Source organism: Epinephelus fuscoguttatus, linkage group LG8 (genome assembly GCF_011397635.1).
Source record: "Epinephelus fuscoguttatus linkage group LG8, E.fuscoguttatus.final_Chr_v1".
NCBI classification, from domain to species: domain Eukaryota; kingdom Metazoa; phylum Chordata; class Actinopteri; order Perciformes; family Serranidae; genus Epinephelus; species Epinephelus fuscoguttatus.
Window position 1 is genome coordinate 19,824,952 of NC_064759.1, and position 21,567 is coordinate 19,846,518.

A 21,567-nucleotide genomic window follows, 5' to 3' on the forward strand; every position below is an offset into this window, starting at 1 on the left:
TTGGTTTCTTGTTTTATTTTGATTTGGTTTTGAGAGAGACACAAAATTAAATTAGCAGCAATATCATGATTTCTTTACGTGTTTGGGTTTTTTTTTCATCTCAGATTTATGCTGACAGAAAGTTATTTAAAACTAATAGCATTTCCAAGGACACTGTTGAATAACTGTGCCAGTTCAATAATCACAGCTAGAGGCTGAACTCATTATAAACCACTGATCTAATAACCCAATAACTTGGTGATTGTGACATAACCTCTTCGTCTCTTTCTGTTCTTTGCTTCATGCTTTTACATTTTGTACTTCGTCATCTTTCAGTTTCAATCTTGCTCTGTTTTTTTCCTCTGTGAGGAACTTTGTGTGCTGTATCTTTCCTGCATAGAATTGGGCAATTTGAAGTTCAAGAGGACTTACGGTTAAATAAAAGTTGCATAAATGAAATTAATATGGGACCATCTCCTGTTTTGTGGGTGTTTTTTTCTGTCTTGTTAAACTGAAATTCAGAAACTTCTAGCTGCATGTGCAGATTGAAAATAGGGTGAAAGTGGTGAAAAGTGGAGGTCACCTACAGATGCTGAAGATCATTTAGAGGCACATTTGTAGTATATAATAATGAGATTTTAAGGCATCCATTTGGACTGGCTAAACTTTATGTTTCATCAGTGTTAAATTTCAGTTTTCTCCTCAGGATGAAGGCCCAGTAGAGGAAGGACAAACTTATTCAAATCACATCCAATGAGTAAATAAATATGAATTTACGCACGATGTTAGTTGTTGGATAGCAGCACTTACACAAGTCCACCGCAGGTTTTTCATCTCTCAGTGAGAATTTGAGGGGTGGGGCCTGTAATGCCCGCTGGCAGTGCTGAGGTTTGGATGCAAATATCACGGCTTTGTAACTACTTGTCTGAGTTGGATGCAGTTCGACGCACCAAAGTGGATTTAAAAAAGCGCAACTCGCTGGAGCTTCAGTGCAAACACGCGTCCAGACCTCAGAAGACGAATTTAAAAAGTCTGAGTGACTAACTTCATCGGAACATAAATATATTTTTATGCATATAGTCTTTCACTGGAGGAATTAATTTTTTAATCCTTTGCGCTTTTTTTTTCTTTTCTTGTGCGTCTTGTGAGTCCCCACAGCCTGCTAGGGAAGTTGCCTCGAAATTGTGACAGATGTGAAAGAAATGAAATCATATGTCTTTTTAAATGATGACAGAGAAAAGTTGCATGGGGGTATCCTGTAGGAGGAGTTCTTTGTGACCAAACAAGTAACGGATTTTCCCTTATAAAAAAGGAAATTGAGTCCCGACCGCTCAATGAACAGCATTGTTCGGAGACCCCGCTGCGCAGGTGCGTTGATTTTTATTTTACATTTACATTTTACATTCAGATTGAATGTTTCAAGGCTTTGGTTTATGATTTCTTTTAAGTAAATATCCTAAGTTGGGGTTAACTTTGTTTTAACGAATCTAGAAATTTGAATGCGTAAAAATACTTTATTGTAAACATATGGAAAACGGTCTTGGTTTAATATGTTAATCGAGCATTTATATGGATATTGTTAATCTAATTATATATAATTATTATTGTTAATTATATGCTGTGACGACCTTGATTCGTTTTATTTTGCAATAAATGACATTTTCAGATTTGTGAGCTTTAAACTGCCCCATTTTTAGCCATCATATGAACCAACTTTTTTCTTAAGTGCATTTTAAACTAATTCAATATTTAACCAAATAAATTCAATTATACTAAAAATTATTATCGTATTTATTATGTTGACATAATATTTGACAATTTTTCTGCTGCCTAAACTTAACTTAAAAGTAGGGTACAGTTTACATACAGTTTTTTTTTACTCTTTAGGAAAACATCCTGCAGCATCTATCCTCACACACACTCGTGTTAACACACCACACAAACTCATCGTCATCCTCAGGAGCTACATAAATGTCAGCCTCTCCAGTTTCAGAGTGACAGGCAGGGAGGGATTTATAAAAACAACAGGACAGTGATGTGAGGGCAGAGATGCTGGACTGGGGACAGGTGGGGTTCTGCACTTGATTTCCCTTCTCCCTGAGGAGCAGTGCAGTCCAAACAGCTGTAATCCAGCATGGTGTGCGAGCCTCAGAGGCAAAGCTGAGCTGCGCTCAACTGAGCTGTGCAGGATCAGCCCTCTGACTGCTGGGGCTGTGCAGGGCTTAGTCCTACATGAAAACTCAAAAAGAGAGTCTGGTGCTGGTGATGGTCTTCTCTGCTCTGAGTGTTGAGTGTTTGTCAACTGCTGCACATTTGACCTCTCACTGCCTGAAGTCTTTAAGCTGCAGAGCGGAGGAAGTGATTACCAAAATGGTTAAGGCTTCTATTGATGCTCCTGGTGCAGCCAGGTGTTTCTCCTCATTCTGGACAGGCTATCTAAAGATTTAGATTATAATATGTTGAGAGCGTAGGGATGATGCCTCAGTCAGCACCTCACCTCTACTGTTACCTCTTTCCTGTAGCATCTCTTTATGTTCTTTTTCTGTTTTTCATTGTGGGTGAAATTGGCCAGCACAGCTACAGCTTATGGCTTGGATGTAAAAAAAGAAATCATGGATTTTACGAATATCAAAATAAACAAAACATAAATGGTCACCATGACTGAGTTAAAGCACCCACAAATTCCTGTAGAATTGTTTGCTGCACACACAGATGGCCAAATTTGGGGAGAAAAATGTGCCCAGAATTTCCCGCTAACTCGCCTTTTGGAGTCCATGTAGCAGATGCCACTTAAGAATAATTTCATTTTGAAAACAGGAGTGATTTGTGGTTAGTGTGGGGCCACAATAGGGAAATGCTGGCTCCAGCGTTTGGCCACTCCTATGTGAGGGAAAAGACGTTATGACTAGTGAGCACACACTGAAATATCTAAAAGTTTGTGCCTTTTTTTGAATCCTTTCTCTGTATTCTGTGTCTCTTGATACAAATACTATTAGTTTGTGTGTGATTGAGACATTTTGGTACAAGTTAAACAAGCTGATGTTCTTTGGTCAGCTCTTAAATATGTGTGGAAAAGCCAGTAGGTTCAACCACGGGCAGAAAGTTCATCGACAGGTTGCATTTGTAACTCTGAGCTCAGAGTTGTGGCACCTTCTCCAGTTCGATAAATTCCCAGTGTGGGAGCTCCCTTTCAGTGCTTGAATAATTGATAGATCAAACTTAGGACTTACAAAGGCGGCAATTTAATCTCCTGACTATTTGATGAGCGGGGGCTTAGTTTCATTGGGCTCAGCTGAATGTGGCTGACGGTGAGGAAAGGCACACAGTTTAATGGATGAGGGAGCAGAGACAGAGAACTTTGAAAACATACAGGTGCCACAGTGTGCCACAGTTGCCTGGTGAGATGACTGCTTGTTAAAAACAGGCCTTGAAATGGAGATGGGCTGAGAGTAAAACAATCAGTTTTCTCTGCGAGTCAACAGCCCGATCCTGTCTCTTATCTCCATGGTGTGCGAGAGCAGATATGGATGAGCTGAGGTGTGCTTCTGGCAGGTTGCGCAGAGTCGTGGGAGTGCTGGGTTATGAAAGAGTCTCTGGCACGGAGTCTTGAGTTACTCAGTGCTGGAAAGGTTATGTTCTGAGTGATCCAGACACTTAGCATGTCCCATTCTCCAATCATCACTCTCTCAAGTAACAGGTGCTGCAGAAGACTGGTTGCGCCACTCTTTTGGCTCATTCCTGTAAATATGACTTTTAGCCGAGAGGTGTCAGTGACACTGAGACTCATTAAGTGTTAAGAAGTAAATAAACCTACTGCCGGGAAAGAGAGTCAGAGATGTTTCCCAATTAGGAGAGGATACAAGTGACCCTGTTCTTGTAATGATTAGACAAGGAACTTCTTTTTTTTCTTGATATGAGTCTTTATAGATCACATCATCTCACAAGATGACTCGTGATTATCACATGGACTTGGAATCAATCTGGATTTGTTTCCATCTGAGTTAGAAATGAAATGAAAAATGGATTTTATCATTATGTAATTTTCAGATCATACTTTACCCTGGCCTCGAGTGTAACTCCTCTTCTGGATGATTAAAATATATTTGGATCAGTTCAGCTAAAAGAAAAATGGTGAAATATGAAATGTTTTGTCCCTTTTGATTTATACTTAAACAAATAATGTAATGTCGCCTGCAGGAATGTTTAGACGCACCAAATGGCATTGTCCCTAGTGTGAATCTGAGCCACAATCAACTCAACAGCCTAATATGGTCCTATTTTTCTTTATTGAGCTGCGAGGGAGGACCTCCCATTGCTCACATCCTAACATGTTCTGTGTGTCCTCTTCACACAAGAGCTGTAAATACAGGCAGCGTATGACACTATCTAAAAAAGATCTCAGCACCAAATACAACAAAGGCCTCCAGCCTGAGTGTGTGTTGCATTTCCCAGATGGAGCTGACTTCACTGTGTTTTCAAATAATCAACATGTTCAATTCGTCACCCGAGTCCAAATATACCTTGAAATGCCACGACCTTGAAGTGTTTGTGGTGTTTAGTTTCCTTGTTTCACAACTGATCATTTAAATTAGCTGGTTAGTTCTTCAGATTACACAGAGTTCTGATACTCAATGATACATGAATGAATGTAGCCTAGACCAAACAATGTGTCCCTGGTGCAGTGGGTTAGAACTGACTGTCGCTGATTTAAGTATGTAAATGTGCTGACAGTGCACTGACATTATTGTATTGCTTTTGAAAAATATGCTGAAGGAATAGTCCAACATTTTGGGGAACTGGGTTATTTGCTTTCTAATTAGCTTTAGCTTAGCTTAGCTAAAGATGGGGGAAAGGGGAAAACAGCCAGCCCGGCTCTGTCTAAAAGGTAACAGAAGTCATCTTTTGGCACATCTAAAGCTAAATCTATACAGAACTGATGGGTAAAAAAAAATACAAGCTGCGGTTTTTTGAATAGTTTTTTGGCCAGGTGCAGTGAGTTTTGGCAGTGGTGCTTCCAAGAGGGCCCCCCCCCCCCCCCCACCCCCACCACCCCGGTGACAGTAAGGCAGACATTACTGACTTTAAGAGGGCATGGCGCACTCAGTTTTTAAGCTACAATGGTAGTGGTACCTTGTGAAACCAGCCAACCTAAGGCATCCATTTGTACCAACCATCATGGCATAGCTTGTCAGGAAGGGGGCTAGATAACGCTCCAAAGTTAGGCTCATTTTTGGCGAGGGAATAACTGGCATGGCCATCTGAAATGGGTCCATTGAATGAAAATGGGTGCACCCCAAGAATTTCGGTGGCCCCATGTGGCCACACCAAGTAAAAAATGGAGGCGCCACTGAGTTTTGTAGTCTCGTCGTAACAATGTGGATGCTAGGCAACAAGGAGAGACTTCAGGAAGTCACTGCGCCTGGCCGAGAAAAGTTTGACCCATAACACCTCAGTTTTGTACTGATCAAATAAACAAAATATAGCATGTTAATCAGTAAGCTTTAGAGGTGCCGGTAGGCAGATTTCATCACCTTTGGACAGAACCAGGCTAGCTGTTCCCCCCTTTTCCAGGCTTTATGCTACACTAAGCTCAAAGTGGTTCTTTGGCTTTATAGTGCTATAGAGAACCATTAGATGTGCCAGTTGATATGTGTCCAAATGACACTTTTACTTAAAACATGAATGGTTTTTATTGATAATTTCTTCCAAAATATTGGCATAAAAGATTCAGAATTTAGTCCAAAATGCTTACTGAGAAACACAATATGTTCCCAAACCGGGATATTTCCATGCATGCCGAGACAAAAAGGTTGAGTCACTCATTTAATGTGTTATCCCTGAAAATAGAGCCCGATCTCACTCCAAAGTCGTCAAAATCCAGCGCTTGGGGCAGTGAATTGCGGCGTCAGAAACCAGCGAAAAAAGGCATCCTTTAACGTTGGCATGGTATGCGGCTGGCTGCAGGTATAGTTTAACGGCGCCCGGCGGCGTCAGGAGGAAACAAGGTGGGACAAGGATGAAAGTCCGACTGGGGCAGGCAGGAGAGATGGTAGATCAGTCCAAGAAACACCGACCCAAGAAAGTGGCGTTTGCATCCCATAATATTCTAAAGCCAATCCCTGTTCTTTTCTTAAACCTTACGACATGTTGTTGTTGCCTAAACCTAACCATGTGTGTTAGTTGTTGAAGGAAAAAAAAAAGTCAATTCGTAATATTGTAGTGACGTAGTGCGTTAATTTTGAAAGAGACTGCAACATTGAATTTCCTGTGAAAACTGAAGTGCGTTTTGAAAGAAGACAATGCATGTAACAGGCAGAAGTTGACATGGTGTCCCAGAACGTCAACAACCAATGCACCCAGGGTACCTTGCACGTTGTATGTGGACATGGAAAGTGCATGACCAAACATCAATATGTGATGAGGTCAGAGTGAGATTTATGTCGGGAAATACAGTATTTGCAGGCTATTAAACAATGCTGAAGGACCAGTAGAGAATCTCTAAAGAACCATACAGGGACTTAAAAAGTTTTTTGTTGTGCTATATTGCACCTCAACCCACGATAAAGAACCACTGAGGAACATTTTTCTGTGTCTGCACAACCCTTCTCCTTAACCTGTTCTCCATCTGTCAATCTTCTCTGCCTCCTTTCTTCCTCAGCAGGTCCTGGTACAAGCAAATGTGTTGTCACACATAGTCAAGAACCTGTATCCATCTTTTCTCAGGCTGCATGCCAATATTTTAGTGCCTCTTTAGTTCATCTTTTATAAGACACATGCTTGTGAGCTCAGGCACCCACTGACAGCAAAGCCTCTTCAAACAGCGGGTTCCCTGCTTCCCTGCCAGCCCACCCTAAGCTTCATGGGTTGAACCACCAGAAGTTTGACAATCTCCTCTTCATTCTCTCCTCCTCGTCATCCTCCGCACAACCCCTCAACCCCACCCTCCATCCTACAACCCCGTGCCGTCTACTTTCTTTACCAGTACTACTACCAACGTGATGGCTTGTTGCTTATTTAGACTTGCAACCGCAGCATCACCCTCGACTTCACAGACTTGCGGACGCAGCAGCCACTAGAGTGAAAGATCCAGAGAGACAGAGGGGAGGAAAGGGAGAGACAGACAGAGACAGAGAGCAGTACCACAGGAGAGAGGAGGGATCATCTGTCCCAGCAGCAGAGGGATCCACCTGTCCCACAGAGGAAGGGGCCCCCCCCACCTGATCCATCTGGTCGCAGGGGGGGACCCTGCGTAGCCGGGAAGGCAACAGGGACTATGCAGCTGGGACTGGTGGCGCTGGCAATGGTCTTCTTCAGCTCCATGGGTCACAGCGATGTTCTCAAACTCTCCAAGGCGAGAAGGCAGAGACGGGGTGAGTTCCCTCTTTCTCAGTTTGTTTTGATCTCCTTTTTCTTCCTCTTCAGCGCTGCTGCCTTTCGTCTCTGCGGTCTGAGTCACAGTGGTGGATGTCTTGTAAACATTTAACAAGCAAAGTAAAGATAACATTTTGTTTATTTTCTCATCATTCTTATTTGTTTTTCCTAGATGGGTTATGTTAGGTTCAGTGTTTCCCCTGAGTGGCTCGTCTTTCTTCCTCTTTTTAAGATTATGCCTCTCTCAGTTTATGTAAAACTTTTATGGGTATTAGGATTGTTTATAGAGGGGGTTTTGATGGATTCGCCCTCAAAGCCATCACTCTTTTTGTGTCTGGCTCTGTGGGCACATAATGGAATGAGTAGCTGACAGTTCTAAGCTCTCAATTGGACCGTGCTGCCGGTGTTGTTGGAAGCATTTTCTGACCTCACGCAACCACAAAAAAGATGGTGCTCAGCCCGACTTGCAGTATATCTCTGGCCTTAAAGCCTCAGCACTGGTGTTAATGTCAGCTTTGAAATAAGTCTTCCTTTACACACAAGGAGCTTTCAGCCAATGCCAAGCTCACCCCAACCTCTGTGAACCAGAATTCATTTAATACCATGACTGGCCACGGTAACAGATGGGTTTATTAAAATCACACACACACACACTGGAAATGGAAGAGCTGTTGTTTGTGTCATATTTTACACACTCATATGTATATGCATTGACCTTAGATGCTGTTGCAGTTTGCCATGTGCCACTGTAATGAGGACAGAAGGATTTGGGTCAGTCACCATATACATGAGCGCCCTCTACAGCGTCACTGTCAGCTGAGGCTTCTCCCTGTCAGATATGAAAGTGATCTACAATTTACACCTCTGATTTACAGCTTTTAAATCGTCAGTGTCAGTGTCAGATTTCTCTCTCTGAATGATTTTAGTGTAACGCAGAGATGAAATCGAGACTGTCAGAGAGGAGCTTCAGACAGCGCAAATGTTCTCATTTCCAATCCACCACGTGTCACAAACAGTTTACAACACCGCTACATCCTCTGATTCATACACTCCCCTCCGCTTTGGTTAGAGATTACTCCCCAGGGCCATTATTAGTCCTTTCATTTGTGATAGCGAGCAATACGACCTGGCTATAATTGCTGCATTTGAGGTTACCGTGACTCACACATGGTGTAATCTGTTCATGGGAGAACCCTTTTAACGCTTTTACTGTCCGACTTATCTCTGGGAGGCAGGATGGCAGATGGATTGCTGTGTGAGAGCATGTATATTTAGAGCTGATACAGTGCAGGAATGTAAATCATCTCTCAGGACCGTGGTTTTGTTTGAGCAGCTCCCAGAAAAAGGATGTGCCATTTGACACGTTTCCTAGAAATGATTTAGATTGCAACTGGTGATACACTGGTTGTGCTTTTGTTGGAAGATGAGGGAATTTGATTAATGTCTGAGTCTGGGATGACAACGAAGTGATGTACAACAGTTTGCATGTGTACTTTTCATAGGCGTTCGTATGAAGAGAGCATGAGTACAGCCTGAAATGCATCTGTAGTGTAGATTTTCAGACCTAGGACAGGGGATGAATGGTGTTTAGTGCCACTGTAGAAAAACACTGACACTATTTGATTCTTGGCCACGTCCGTAATGATTGCAGTTTTCTTATGCCCAGATCATTTGTGACTGACCCCAGTGGGGGCCGTGTGTGATGTTAGTTGCCTGATTATGACTGGCTCTTGGTCGGCTGTCGGCCCCAATTACCCGGGTTTCTCAAAATGAAAATCTGTTAAGGATCTCCGGCGAGCAGCTTGAAGTAAACATTGAGTAACTGTTCAAACAAAGATGTTTGGCCTAGCCCCCGGTTAGATGAAGCTGAAAGCATTAACCCCTGCTTGTTGGAGCGATAAAGCCAGTTTATGGTTGAATCTGCGGAGATGCCAGAAAAATATTAAAGTTTCCTGACATGCCCTCATTAGAATTAATATCTGGCTGGAAACAATTTATCTTTTTATGTGATAGTACTCCATACTGTTCTGGTGTTTACCTCAACCTGACTGTTCCTGTCTTTATGTTTATTATGTTTCCACAGTTAGCACTGAGGGGCCACCATCTTGCCCCAAAGGCTGTGACCGATGCTCCGAGTATAACGGCTGCATCAAATGTAGACCCAAGCTCTTCATCTTCCTGGAGCGCAATGACATTCGTCAGATAGGCGTGTGCCTTGCCTCCTGCCCCATGGGATACTTTGGCATGAGGAACCCAGAAGGCAACAACAGATGCACCCGTGAGTTTTGCTTTGTTCAGTAGACTCTCAGCCGAGCGACATTACAAGTGTCACTGTGCACCAACAGAACGTATCAGTGGGCGCATTAGATTTGTAGATACACATCTGGAAACTTCATGCAAGCTGGAGCTAACACTTGGCAACAGCTCATTCTGTAAAAATCCACAAAGCTGATGTCAAGGCTGCAGAAGTACAAACAATCTGTTTATCTTTGGCTCAACCATCTCCTGTTTGTGTACAATATGGGAGTATTTGGAGGAGTAGAGGGATACCCTGCTTGTTTCTTTGTCTTGTCTATCTTATTTGTTGTATTTCCAATTTTTAACACCACTTTGTGTGTTTGACAAAGACCTAAAATATCAATACAGAAAACAGAGATGCTACCATGTGCCCAACCCTTTATTTTCCTGTGTAATTTCATGCTGCCTTATTTTTTGACCTATCTGTGATACTATTTTCCAATGCCTGAGTGAATAGTGAATAGGAAAGACCACTTGATGAAATCCGTCTGTTGTTGCTATAATCCATGTTGAAAAGAGCACCAAAATAGCCACCACATCCAGCGAAGTATTTGCTGAACTGGAGGAAACTCAGTCAAACTTTTAATTGAACTGGTCTTCATTATAGGCAGGTTTGGCTCATTAGGAAGGTGGGTGAAAGGGTGGCCACACTCATGGTACTTAAAACGTACTTAGCTGGATCTGGTGGCACTGGTCCCGCACTTCAGCCGAGGAGTGCCAGCACCTCAGTCTGTTGTCTGTTTCTCCTTACGTGTGGGCCGAAAACAGGGTCGGAACAAAATCCCAACAAAAACATCTCTAATGCGTTGTTGTTTGTCTGTTCTTAAGAGGATATGTGTGTTTTTTATTTGGCCCTCATGTGTAAAGTTCATGCCAGGCCTCAATCCGTGTCTGTTATGCTTTTACTGTTTTCACTGTATTTCATTCTAATACGCCCTTACTAACTGTATCATACACAGTCTCTGAGATAAAAGGTTTATTTGAATGTGAGCGGGGCTAAAAAGATCATTTTCTGCACAGTAAAACATGTATTACCTCAATAGTTAACTCAAATTATTTAATGACATTCATGGCTTCAAGTGAGTGGTAGGTGTAGGTGCGGTGGGCAGCTACAATACCCAGCAGCCTGTTGTGATTTTCTGCTACAGGAAGAAATATGCAGGCTATTCTTCTCTTTAGAGATGTTTTTCTTGACTGCCCATCCCTGTATCACATAATGCTTATCAGATGTTAATATTTTCGCTTAAGTTTGCATAACCCCAAACAGTTAAAACTGCTGCTTATGGTGATGCAGTATTAGATTTTGATACTTCGGTTTTCATAAACAGGAGCTGTAATTTTGTGTTCCAGCTGTTAGCGGTGCTAAACTTTCTTGTTTGAGCCTTGTTTTTTACAGCCCTTATACTGAGAGGCAGACAACATACAGTAATGTGTTTCTAAATTAACAAGTTATATTGAGACATATCTTATTTTCCATGTTGCATCAGTGCAAACGACACGAAGGGGATTTTTATTATCATCTGAGATTTTTGCATTTTGTATTAGATATTTGGATATTTTGCAAAAAAAATTCAACCCCATGTGTTACAACATTCCTCCAACATCCTGGTTTGTTGCAGAGAGGGCTGAATTTCCTTAGCAAATTCTTTTCGGAGGCCTGCGGTGGCTATCCTGGGTTATTATCCAATCATCTGACTTTATACATGTCATCCCAGAATGTCTTGTTAGCAACATTTGTCTTACATTATAGGGCTACAAACGTCAGGACTGTCAAATTTAGCTGTCAAGGGCTTAAAAATAGTAATTGGGAGCAGGAGGCAAGAACCCAGTGTTAGATCATTTCTGACCTTGGCGTCCGACCAGCAGCAGAGTAGACATTCTTACTGTAAGTTTAACACACATGAATACAACGGTTCTAGATCTGAATCATTTCCTTTATAGAAATATTGACAGGAATTTACAGATTTCCATCTTCCGCCGCTGTTGTTCCAAGAGAACAAGGAAGTGCCTTTCAAGATGAGGCCAGAGCTTTTTGGAGTCTTTTAAAGATGTCTGTTTTTTGTCCTCCTGCGTTTGTAATTATCCAAATTTCGAGGAGTTGTTTGTTTGACTGGAGAGTTAAGAGATTTTAATGAGTCTGAGGTGTACAGAAACTCTTGAGAAACCCGCTGAAGCGATACACTCCTGGCTGTACTCATTCACACCCGCTCTCCAAAAAAACAAGGCCTGTGGTGCATGTGTTTTTAAGAGAAGAGTGTTACTCCCCCTAAACAGACCCCGTGTTGTTTAATCACTAATAAATCTCTCAGAGGACATAAAATTCAAGTTCCTCTTGCCCTGTCTCCAGAGAACCACTTGCCATCTCCGGCCAAAAATGTGATGAATATTCTATTAAAGAGATTTCTTGTGACATTTTTCTACAACAAGATCAAAAAATTCTGAAGCTAATAACATGAACTCTCACCATCAGCAGACACAGTGTGACTGAAACTGATTTGATCCCTTCATTTGATCCTCTCTTTTTGTCTTTCAGAATGTAAAATAGACAATTGTGAAGCGTGTTTCAATCGCAATTTTTGCACAAAATGTAAGGAGGGCTTGTATTCACACAGTGGGCGATGTTATGTCAGCTGCCCTCCAGGCCAGCGCACCTCCAACGAGACCATGGAGTGTATCGGTGAGTGACCTTTTGACTTTTACCCTGAACTGTTTAAGCATCTCTTAAAGATCCAGTGTGTAGTCTTTAGGGGCATCTATTGGCAGAGTGTAATGTAATATTCATAACTATGTTTTCATAAGAGAGAGAATTGTTGTTTCTGTTAGTCCACTATTGTTTCTACAGTAACACAAAATGGACAAATCAAACACTGGCTCTAAAAAGGGTCATTCATGTTTTCGCATTTGTGCATCAGCCACCCACACGATTGGCATACGGAAGAAGTTTAAGTTGGTTGCAAGCTGCAACCTCACCACTAGATGCCGCAAAATTCTACACACTAAGCCTTTAAAGCTCCTTTAATGAACTAGAAGGTATTATTTCACTGTCTTCCACTGAAGCATTAGAAAGGTGTGAGCCACATGTTGACTCAGTCTTTATTATCACTTAATGAGCAGCCAACTATGTTCAATTGGCCAGCCTGGGAAAAGGGGAAGTGAACTCGAGAAAATTCACAAGATCTCTTTATATTGCCTTTATTTTTCTTTTCTTTTTTGGTATTGTTGAAAATAATTCTGTTATAAGTTATAAACAACAGCAGTAACAGTTGTTGCTCTAACTGGACCCTGCTGGTGTAACCGTAAAAACCTTTGTTGTGAGCTCAGTTTATTTAATAGCCATCTGCTTTGGTACATTTTCAGGTTCATAGCAACCCTCTCAATCTGTCCCTCTCAAGTGAAAATAAAAGCAAGAAAGATAAAATTGCTTTCAGGTTCGAAAATTACTTAGTCATTATTGTGAGCTAAAACTGCTGAGCTGTAAAAAGCAGACATGAAGGCTGTGAAGCAAATGTGCTGTGTTAGAGCTGCGGAGCATTCACTCACTACCTCAGTCCCCATTTCTCTTCTTGCAGGTCAGCGTCCTGCAGAGTGTGAACTGGGCGAATGGAGCCAGTGGGGTTCCTGTATGAAGAAGAACAAAACATGTGGATTTAAGAAAGGCTCCCAGTCCCGGGTTCGCGTGCCCCTACCGCAGGTCGACATCCCTGACACTTCCCCGGCCTTGGTGCCCTCACAGACCTGTGCTCCACAGACAGAGAGGAGGAAGTGCATTGTGACCAAGACGCCTTGTGTGAGAGGTAAACACAAATACACATATAATACAGAACATTAAACACCAAGGACATGTAGTAGGGACTTCTAATTAAATGTACAGTTAGTAATAGTTAAAATCAGGTACTCAGATTACAGATGAACAAGCACTAAAGTCCGTGTGCTTCACAAAATGCCCCCACCAGTTGATATGATGACTGATGGAACCATTACTCAACATCCAAAGGCCTGTATTCCCGCCAGCGTGTCTGTGACCCGCAGCGTGTTGATTGGGTTTGGTTTGGCTGAGCTCACAGAAGGATACAGAATCTCTTGACTTCTCAGCATGTAAACAATAAACTCTGTCTACGAGCCAAGCAGATGAAGGGCGGGCATTAGGCACTGCAAAGCTGGACAAGGATCAGAGCTACACGGAGCTATTTGTTCTGAAGACCACTGAAGCGTGAGGTTTACACGGCCGTGACATGTTTGCTTGGGCTCTTATCATCCGCACAGCAGCTTGCTCTCCAGCAGGTTAACAGTCATTCTCACCAGTCAATGGCCATTATCAACTTTGATAACAGCATGTTAGTTGCTCTTGGCCTCAGTTGTGGCTAATAAATGACAGATCTGGCCAATCGGTCCAGAGTTTATTGGATGATAAGTGCAACAAAAACAACAATGATCCCAGTTATTTGGTTTTAAACAGTTTATCCTTAGTAGTGAGGCAATATTTACCAGCAGTAGTGTTGGGATAATAAACCATCTTAAACAGAATTAAGAGGTAGCTGTTGCTTAGCATGATTAATTCAAGCTATAGGATTTATTCTCTTGAACTGCAAATGTCTTTGTCTCTAAATGTCACCATGTACTAATCCGTTTTGCATAAAGTGCCAGCTTTAAACCAAAGTTGGAAACTTACACACATTTACAAGGACTGAGAGAATTGTAAATGAGCAGTATTTAAAGCCTTTATTGGACGGTGGCACGCTTAGGGGATTTCGGGCACGGCAGCCACATTACGCAAGGATATTTGCACAGTGTTGGCAGCTGTACAGATGTTGCAACGCGTAACAGATGATATGCCTGGATATATGTGAGTAAACATGCTTGCATATTCAAGCAGCGTCCTCTATTAAGGAGCAGTTCCTATAGGACTCAGAGACTGAAGAACAGAACATGATCTGACACTGTCCCATATAGATCTGTGGTCATGTCTAAAGGGAGGTGTCTGACGTGGCTTGTAATTGCTCAGTGAGGAGTGGGATCTTCGTTGGATGGGCTGTGACAGCACAATTTGAGAAACAAGAAGGAAATTTACTCTGTCTGACGCCTGCATCCTGGAAAGAATGTCAGCCACGGGTTCAGAAGAATAATTAACTGTGAAATATTATAAACTGCCCTATAAAAACTGCTACGCAGGCCGCCAAATTTCTAAACTTGGAGCAAAGTCATATCAGAGGATGACATGTGAGGTGTCACCTGACGAGTGATGAGTCATAGAAGCTTTCTGGATTGTGAAACTGTTGATGCCGAGGAGATTTTTAGTCCTGTTTTTCTTTTGTATGAAAATAAGACACATACGACTGCCAGAGTTCAAGGGAATGAATTTTCCTCTGTGAGGTAATTCATGGGTGATGGTACCATGACTCCGGTGAACCAGTTCATGTGGGTAAACTCACTCAGTGCAAAAAGAGCGCAGCTGTGGATTCATCTGTGGGAGTTGGCTGGCAGTCTGGCTATATAAAACACAGGGGGCAGACCTTGTATAACATTAGTGATTTAGTGGTCTGCAGAACTCACGCTTTGTGTTGATTTGGCTGCAAATTTTTTCCCCTTTTTCCTGAAGCTCAATGAAAAGGGTCTCACGCGAAAACAGAATTCTCTGGATGTGTTTTTGCATTTGTCAGGCAAAATTGTTTAGTTTGGATGGAGAGGAGGTACAATCAAGCCTGTCATAAGCTGATGGAGTCCCCCTCTCCTGGCTCCATTAGTGATTTGTTAGAAGTAATTAAGTCCTTACACAATAAGCACATCAGCTCAGACGCTGCAGAGTGTGTTTGAGGACTTTTTACTTCACTCGAGTTCATTGTGCCTCATTGATATAAATTGAAACCATTACAGCTCAATGTTAAGTGCTTGTTTGAATGGTTGCTATAAAAGCTTGGAAAAATGTTTCTTAACACGTAACTGATGAATGTGTTGGACATAGAATCTTTTTATATGGTTTTGAGCCAACTTAACAAATAACATCAGCAGTATTGCTGTCATGATTTTGGCACTAATGGCTCTTGAAAAAGGCGAATTATTCCCATTTGTGTACTACTGTGCGGGACTGAGCCTCGCCATTTTCAGTTGAGAGTAAAGCAATCGTGACTCTGCATGGGCCTGCGGTGAGTAAATGTTTTTGTATTAGATCTGTCCACATTCAGCTGTACTCGGTGTACTCCATCACTGCATAATGATTTTCACTGGCTGTGTAGAAACATGTTTCTGTTGAAATCTGAGTAACACTGTACCTTTGGTCTTTTTGTTTTTCTACTTTGCGCTTAAACCAAAAGAATCATAACTGTTTGTACGACAAGTTTAAAAATGCTGGTAGGGGAAATAAACACAGACCTACAGTTATTACTGCACAGCAGTAGACAAACATGGTGGCGCCATAAGCCCTGCTGTTGTCAACTGCATAGTGAACACTGTCCAGCCCTTGGCACGCGTTCACTCAGTTTCCAGGATGTGCAGAGCCTCTCCACGCACAAGTTCATAACAAACATCCTCCAGCGTAACTACACTCCCTCAGATACACAAAACCAAATACTTTTGAGTGCTGCCTAAACAATAGCCATCTGACACTAGGCAAAATGTCCATTTCCACTTTGTGACAGCGCCTCACGTCCTTATGGGCCATTATTGGGCCCTTGACAATGTTTAACTCATTATGCCAGAAGTGATTTTAAAGTGATTTATGTGACAGAAAATTGTGTCACTTGACTGTCCTGAGTGCTCTCACAGTTTATACATGCGCTGCATTTTAAAATCAGCAGCAGCAGTAAGCTCTTTCCTCTCCTGAATGGTTTACATGTGGACATTAACCACTCTGTGATGGATGTTTGTATTTAGAGGGCAATTATACTCTTAAATGTGTGACAGGTGTGGATCCTAATGCAAGAGTACCAGCAGAGAGGAGGTGGGGGAGTCCTGTGCGTGTGTTTGTTGAGTAGCTGTTGAAATAGAAATTAAGACTAAGGGCCCCATCTTACACACAGTGCAAAAGGGGGCATAATGTAGCACAACTGTCACTGATAGATTCAGACTGACTTAGTTGTCATTTTAATGGCCAGCACCTAAGCACAAATGAACTTGTGCCCAAGGGTGTGTAGATCTTAAAATGCAGTGTGGTCAGGCACATGTTGGCTTACTGCTATTTTGAAACAGCAGAAAGCGATTGCACCATTGACCAACAAAAACCTAGTCTAAAGCCTGGCGCACTATTTTCCTGCTAGTTAAAGGGCACATTATTCAGACTGTAAGATGCACCTACATGGGTTCACAACTTACACTTGGATGGGTTACAGGTGACGGAAATGAGGGAAATTAATGAGGAAAATTTTAATTACATTCTCTAAGATGTGAACGTAGCAGAGAGCAGAGCTGCAGGGCTGCTGTCCAACTCCCATCAAGAGAGACACTGTGCGCTTTCACACATGAGAAGCGGTGTAACTTCACTGATTATTTCAGAAGCTAAAAGTTTAGCTCTATTCCATCTGTGAATGGGAATGGAGCTTCATCTAGTCTTCTGACCACTCAAAGCACTTTTTACACTACATGTCACATTCACCTATTCACACACACAGTCACACACTGGTGGCCAAGGCTACCATACAAGCTGCTCAGTAGCCATTCAAACGCACTTACACACCGATGGAACAGCCATCAGGAGCATTTTGGGGCTCAGTATCCTGCCCATTGATACTTCGAAACCAAAGAGGTAGAGAGTGGACGACTTTAACATTTATATTTATATTTATATTTAATATTTAGATTTAACATTTAGATTTAGATTTAATATTTATATTTATATTTAATATTTAGATTTAGCATTTAGATTTAGATTTAGTTTTAATATTTAGATTTAACATTTAGGTGCCACATTTAATATTTAGATTTAACTATTTAATATATTTCTAAGTTAACAAATATTGCTGTAAAATTCACAACACTTTTTTAAACATTGTTTGAAGCTAAATGTGGCAAAATGTTGATGTTATTTTCAGCGTGAGCCACTTTACAAACGGCACCCCATAATCAGAAAACCACTTGCTTCTCCAATTTGCCAAATCTGTCATGGAATAAACTGATTAAATGACACATCTTTATTTAGCAAATGAATTGTAAAAACCTTTAATCACAGTAGAATATTATGACTTGTAACTTCAAGCCTTGCACATATGTGATATAACCACAATGACATAAATAAAGTTAAAGTGAAAAACAAAGCACTGCAGAACAAGGTGTGAATATTATGAAAAATAAACATGAATATTACTGATCTCCAGTCAGTTACAGTATTGCAACAGATCATGGCTCTACCACTTGCCCTGTTATAGACATGTTGTTAAGGGTTCCTGCTTCAGATTCCAGGCCATGGTCAGCAAGCACACAGACTCTCTGCTTTAGTCACCCACACCTGTCTGCTCTTAGCGCATCACCATAACTCTTTTTTCTCTCTCGCTCACTACAGCATACAATGTCATATGTAGACATGTGAATTGCACTTAAACCTGGCCTTGGCCATTTTGCCACAGTAGTAGGGCGAGCAGCGAAGCTTTTTTTTTCAGTTTTCTTTTTCAACTCTCATTCCTATATGTTATGTAGAGTGTAGGACACTGTGTGTGTGCACGTGAAACCCACAGGGCCAGTTGTTTCCCAACCCAATTTTTTATCACAGCCTATGCAATTTGAAAATATTGTTCCATTACATCACAAAACCCTTGATGGCCAATTCAGCATGTTGAATTAGCACCAGAGACAGTGGAACCCATCAGAGAATGAAATCACTGATTGGCAGTTTTATGTTATTATTTGCTAACACACAGTAAATATCCTTCGTTCTTTCAATATCGGGTTGTGTTGTCAGTTTGCTAACTGACTAACTAGCATCTTGAATCTGTCCTGCCTATCTTCTAGTTTAACTTTTTGAATGCCCATTATGGACTAGAGCCACCTGCTGCTATTGAGAGTTATTTCCTTTCATGCAGGTGTGGAACATACATGCTAGTTGGCTGTTGGCTGTAGTCTTTGCATCGTGTTCAGTGCACCTTTTTGTCTGTCCACAGGTGACATGAGGCAACACAACAGTTGGCCTTTGTTGCCACTAATTCTTTGATGTTGGTTTGGTTGGTCTGGGCCTGAAGGGATCAGCAAAGTTAATACAATCCATCCTGAAGAGAATATTAATGCCTGCAACAGTCGCCAACATATTTCATTCAAAAGCACAAATGTTGAGCTCATGGTGGTGCTACAGGAAAAGTCAGGGGATCACCAAAAGGTTTAGGATTCAACCTCTGAGGATCATGAACATCTTTGCAAATTTTCATGACAATTTATCCAGTAGTTGTTGAGATATTTTAGTCCAGGTCAAAATGGTAGACCGACCGACCGATAAACTGACACAGCTAAAAGCAACTGGCTTCCAAATGTTTAGCGATATTATTTTGTCCTATTAGTTTTGATTATTATTTGTTGACTACTTGCGGTACACTGGTCCCTGCTGTACATGATCCTGTCAACACAGCTTAACAAAGCATCATGTTAGCATTAATGAATACTTCTGAACTGGATGAACTCAGTTTAAACTTGTTTTGCCTGCATTACAAACCACACAACTACAGCCACGAGTCCTGATCCAACACACATCCCTTATCATCCACCCTCATCCCTCTGGAATCCATGTTTTTTAAACTTTTGTTTAGCCAAGAGGAGGCGCCTCTGCATACAACATCTGATGATGACAGATAATATACAGGAGTTTATTTGAGAAATGACATAAACCTGTTAATCATATTTCCAATGCATTCTCATTTCAGAGAGGAAGAGCAAGGGAGACCGACAGGATGATACAAACACGGAGAATGCACACGGGCGAGGACAAGACAGCAAAGATGGGAGCACAGGCGGAGGAGGAGGAGGAGGCGGAGGAGGCGGAGGTGTTGCAGGAGGAGGAGGAGGAGGAGGGGGGAAGAGGCGAAGAGGCCAGAGCAGGACCACCACTGCTCCCAGCATCACAACCAGCTCTGTCAGCTAAACTCCATCGCCTGCTGGATGGGCGCTGAGAGAAAAACAGAAACAGTGCCTCACCCAGCAGCACCAGCCACAGACAAAGATCAAACTGATGAAGGAATGGATTAATGCTGCTATGCATTGTAGAAGATGCAAAGAGAACTGGAGGATCGCTGCAACACAAAAGGCTTATCTGAGCTTTGTGAATAGATGAACATATCTGGAAGATACTGGTGTTCAGAAAGACTTGTTGATTTTCATTCCACCATGAGGGATCACTGTTGGACTGCAAAGCCAGTGTTGAAGATAGCGGATCGTGTCATGAACCTTTGTCTTTGTCACTTCTTGAACTATGAACAGATTCCCGTATTTCAAATGCAGCATTTAAGCTGGAAGTCTGATAATGAATGAAGGGTCTCTTCGGTCTTTCTCTGGTCTAGATTTATTTTGTTCCAGTTTGATTTTAATCACAATCTGTTCTTTATTTGATTTCATGTTCGTGAGAGGTGGCAGATGGACTTTCTCAACAGCCGCTGTACGTGATGTAAAGACGATGAAAAGTCTTTGTACCTTTAGTTCCTGTTGTGAAATGAAACAAAAAAAGAAAGGCACTGGAAATCATTTGTGGTTGTTGAGGACAGAAAGTCCTCTATACAGTATATTATTTCGAGGAGGGAATCCATTACAAAACAAGCCTGAGAGAAGATGTAGGAGGATTACTGGGGGATCAACTCACATCCTTCTCCGGTGTCTTGACACAGACTTTTGCCATTTGATAGCTTAGTTGTTTGGTCTGAAATAAATGCCGGTGTTTGTGTCAGAAAATAACTCTGCACAGAAAAGGAGGAATAAAAACGCAAGTATTTGCATGTGCGTGAGTGTAAGAGAGTGTGTGTGTGTGCGTGTGTGTGCTTGTCTCTACCTAGTCTGAGTGTTGGTGTACTTTGTATGCATTTCTGCACGGAATCAAGTTGTTTGTCAATGGAACTTAGTCGTTTGTACATGTGTGTTTACGTTTGCACATATGTGTTAATATTGGTCTCATAGATTGAAGGAATAGGTTCTCGAAAAACAAGAGGAAGGAAATGTACATGCACAGTGATATATCAAATATGCAGTAACTACAAGCCACTGATTATCATTTAAGCCATCAAATCATCAGCTGCTCAGTAATCATATCTGTTTGCAACAGGGTCTGAAGATTTTGCACAACTATAATGTTTCCTACTGCTCGTGTTTCAGAACAATCATAGCATTTTATACATTTATACTCCAAAAGCTTCATGACATTGCAGATACGGAGAGGAGGTTTTTTTTTCCTAGAACGTTTTTCATGGGTCTGTTTGCTTTACACATGATATTAACTTCAGGAGAAGTTACACACTACATTATTCATTCATACTATGGATTGTGATGCTGAATATGTCATACTGTGTTTATCATCAAACATACAAAGTATTAGAATCATCATGTATAGCTTATTCTGTGAAAGCCTAAATAAAGTTCAGATGAAGCTGATCAAACGTCAGTCATACACTGATTGTGCTACTAGTTTGTTTGATTTCAGTTCCAGTGAACTTCATGATTTTGTCCACAATTGATCCACTATTTATTTATCCAAAGTTCTCTTATAGTATTCATGGCGTAAAGTAGTGCCACATATACACTGTATGTTTTTATGTTTTACACAGATTCAGCATGTTGTGGATGTTTTGTTTTTTGGTTATCATCATAGTGCACTTGCTAGCTTAGTGGCTGCCAAGGGAGATGTGTCGGGGAGGGAGGGCACCATCATGTTGTACGTTTGTTAACTGTGTTGTCAACCCTCGATAACGTAGCATTATGTTACGTATCTAGCTAACATCGAGATATTGTTACAAAAACAAAACCCAT

The 21,567-nt window shown here is 41.5% G+C and overlaps 1 protein-coding gene across 4 annotated transcripts; it reads left to right on the forward strand.

Moving 5' to 3' along the window:
* The first annotated feature begins 891 nt into the window (after positions 1 to 891).
* On the forward strand, positions 892 to 21,212 carry rspo1 (R-spondin 1). 4 transcript variants are annotated; one of them, XM_049583022.1, is made up of 6 exons: positions 892 to 1,347; positions 6,638 to 7,349; positions 9,434 to 9,628; positions 12,182 to 12,325; positions 13,218 to 13,442; positions 19,482 to 21,212. In XM_049583022.1, the coding sequence occupies exons 2-6, from the start codon at positions 7,253 to 7,255 to the stop codon at positions 19,697 to 19,699; spliced, it is 879 nt and encodes a 292-aa protein (XP_049438979.1). In that variant the 5' UTR covers positions 892 to 1,347; positions 6,638 to 7,252; the 3' UTR covers positions 19,700 to 21,212. The 4 variants fall into 4 exon arrangements, with proteins under 4 accessions (XP_049438979.1, XP_049438978.1, XP_049438981.1 ...); XM_049583021.1 differs by having other exon boundaries at positions 6,641 to 7,349; XM_049583024.1 differs by having other exon boundaries at positions 6,801 to 7,349.
* Positions 21,213 to 21,567: the final 355 nt, after the last annotated feature.

Coding starts and splice junctions, on each gene's coding strand:
- rspo1 (XM_049583022.1), top strand. CDS start 7,253: ATGCAGCTGGGACTGGTGGCGCTGGCAATGGTCTTCTTCAGCTCCATG. Junction 9,629..12,181: donor AGGCAACAACAGATGCACCC/GTGAGTTTTGCT, acceptor TTTGTCTTTCAG/AATGTAAAATAGACAATTGT. Junction 12,326..13,217: donor CGAGACCATGGAGTGTATCG/GTGAGTGACCTT, acceptor CTCTTCTTGCAG/GTCAGCGTCCTGCAGAGTGT.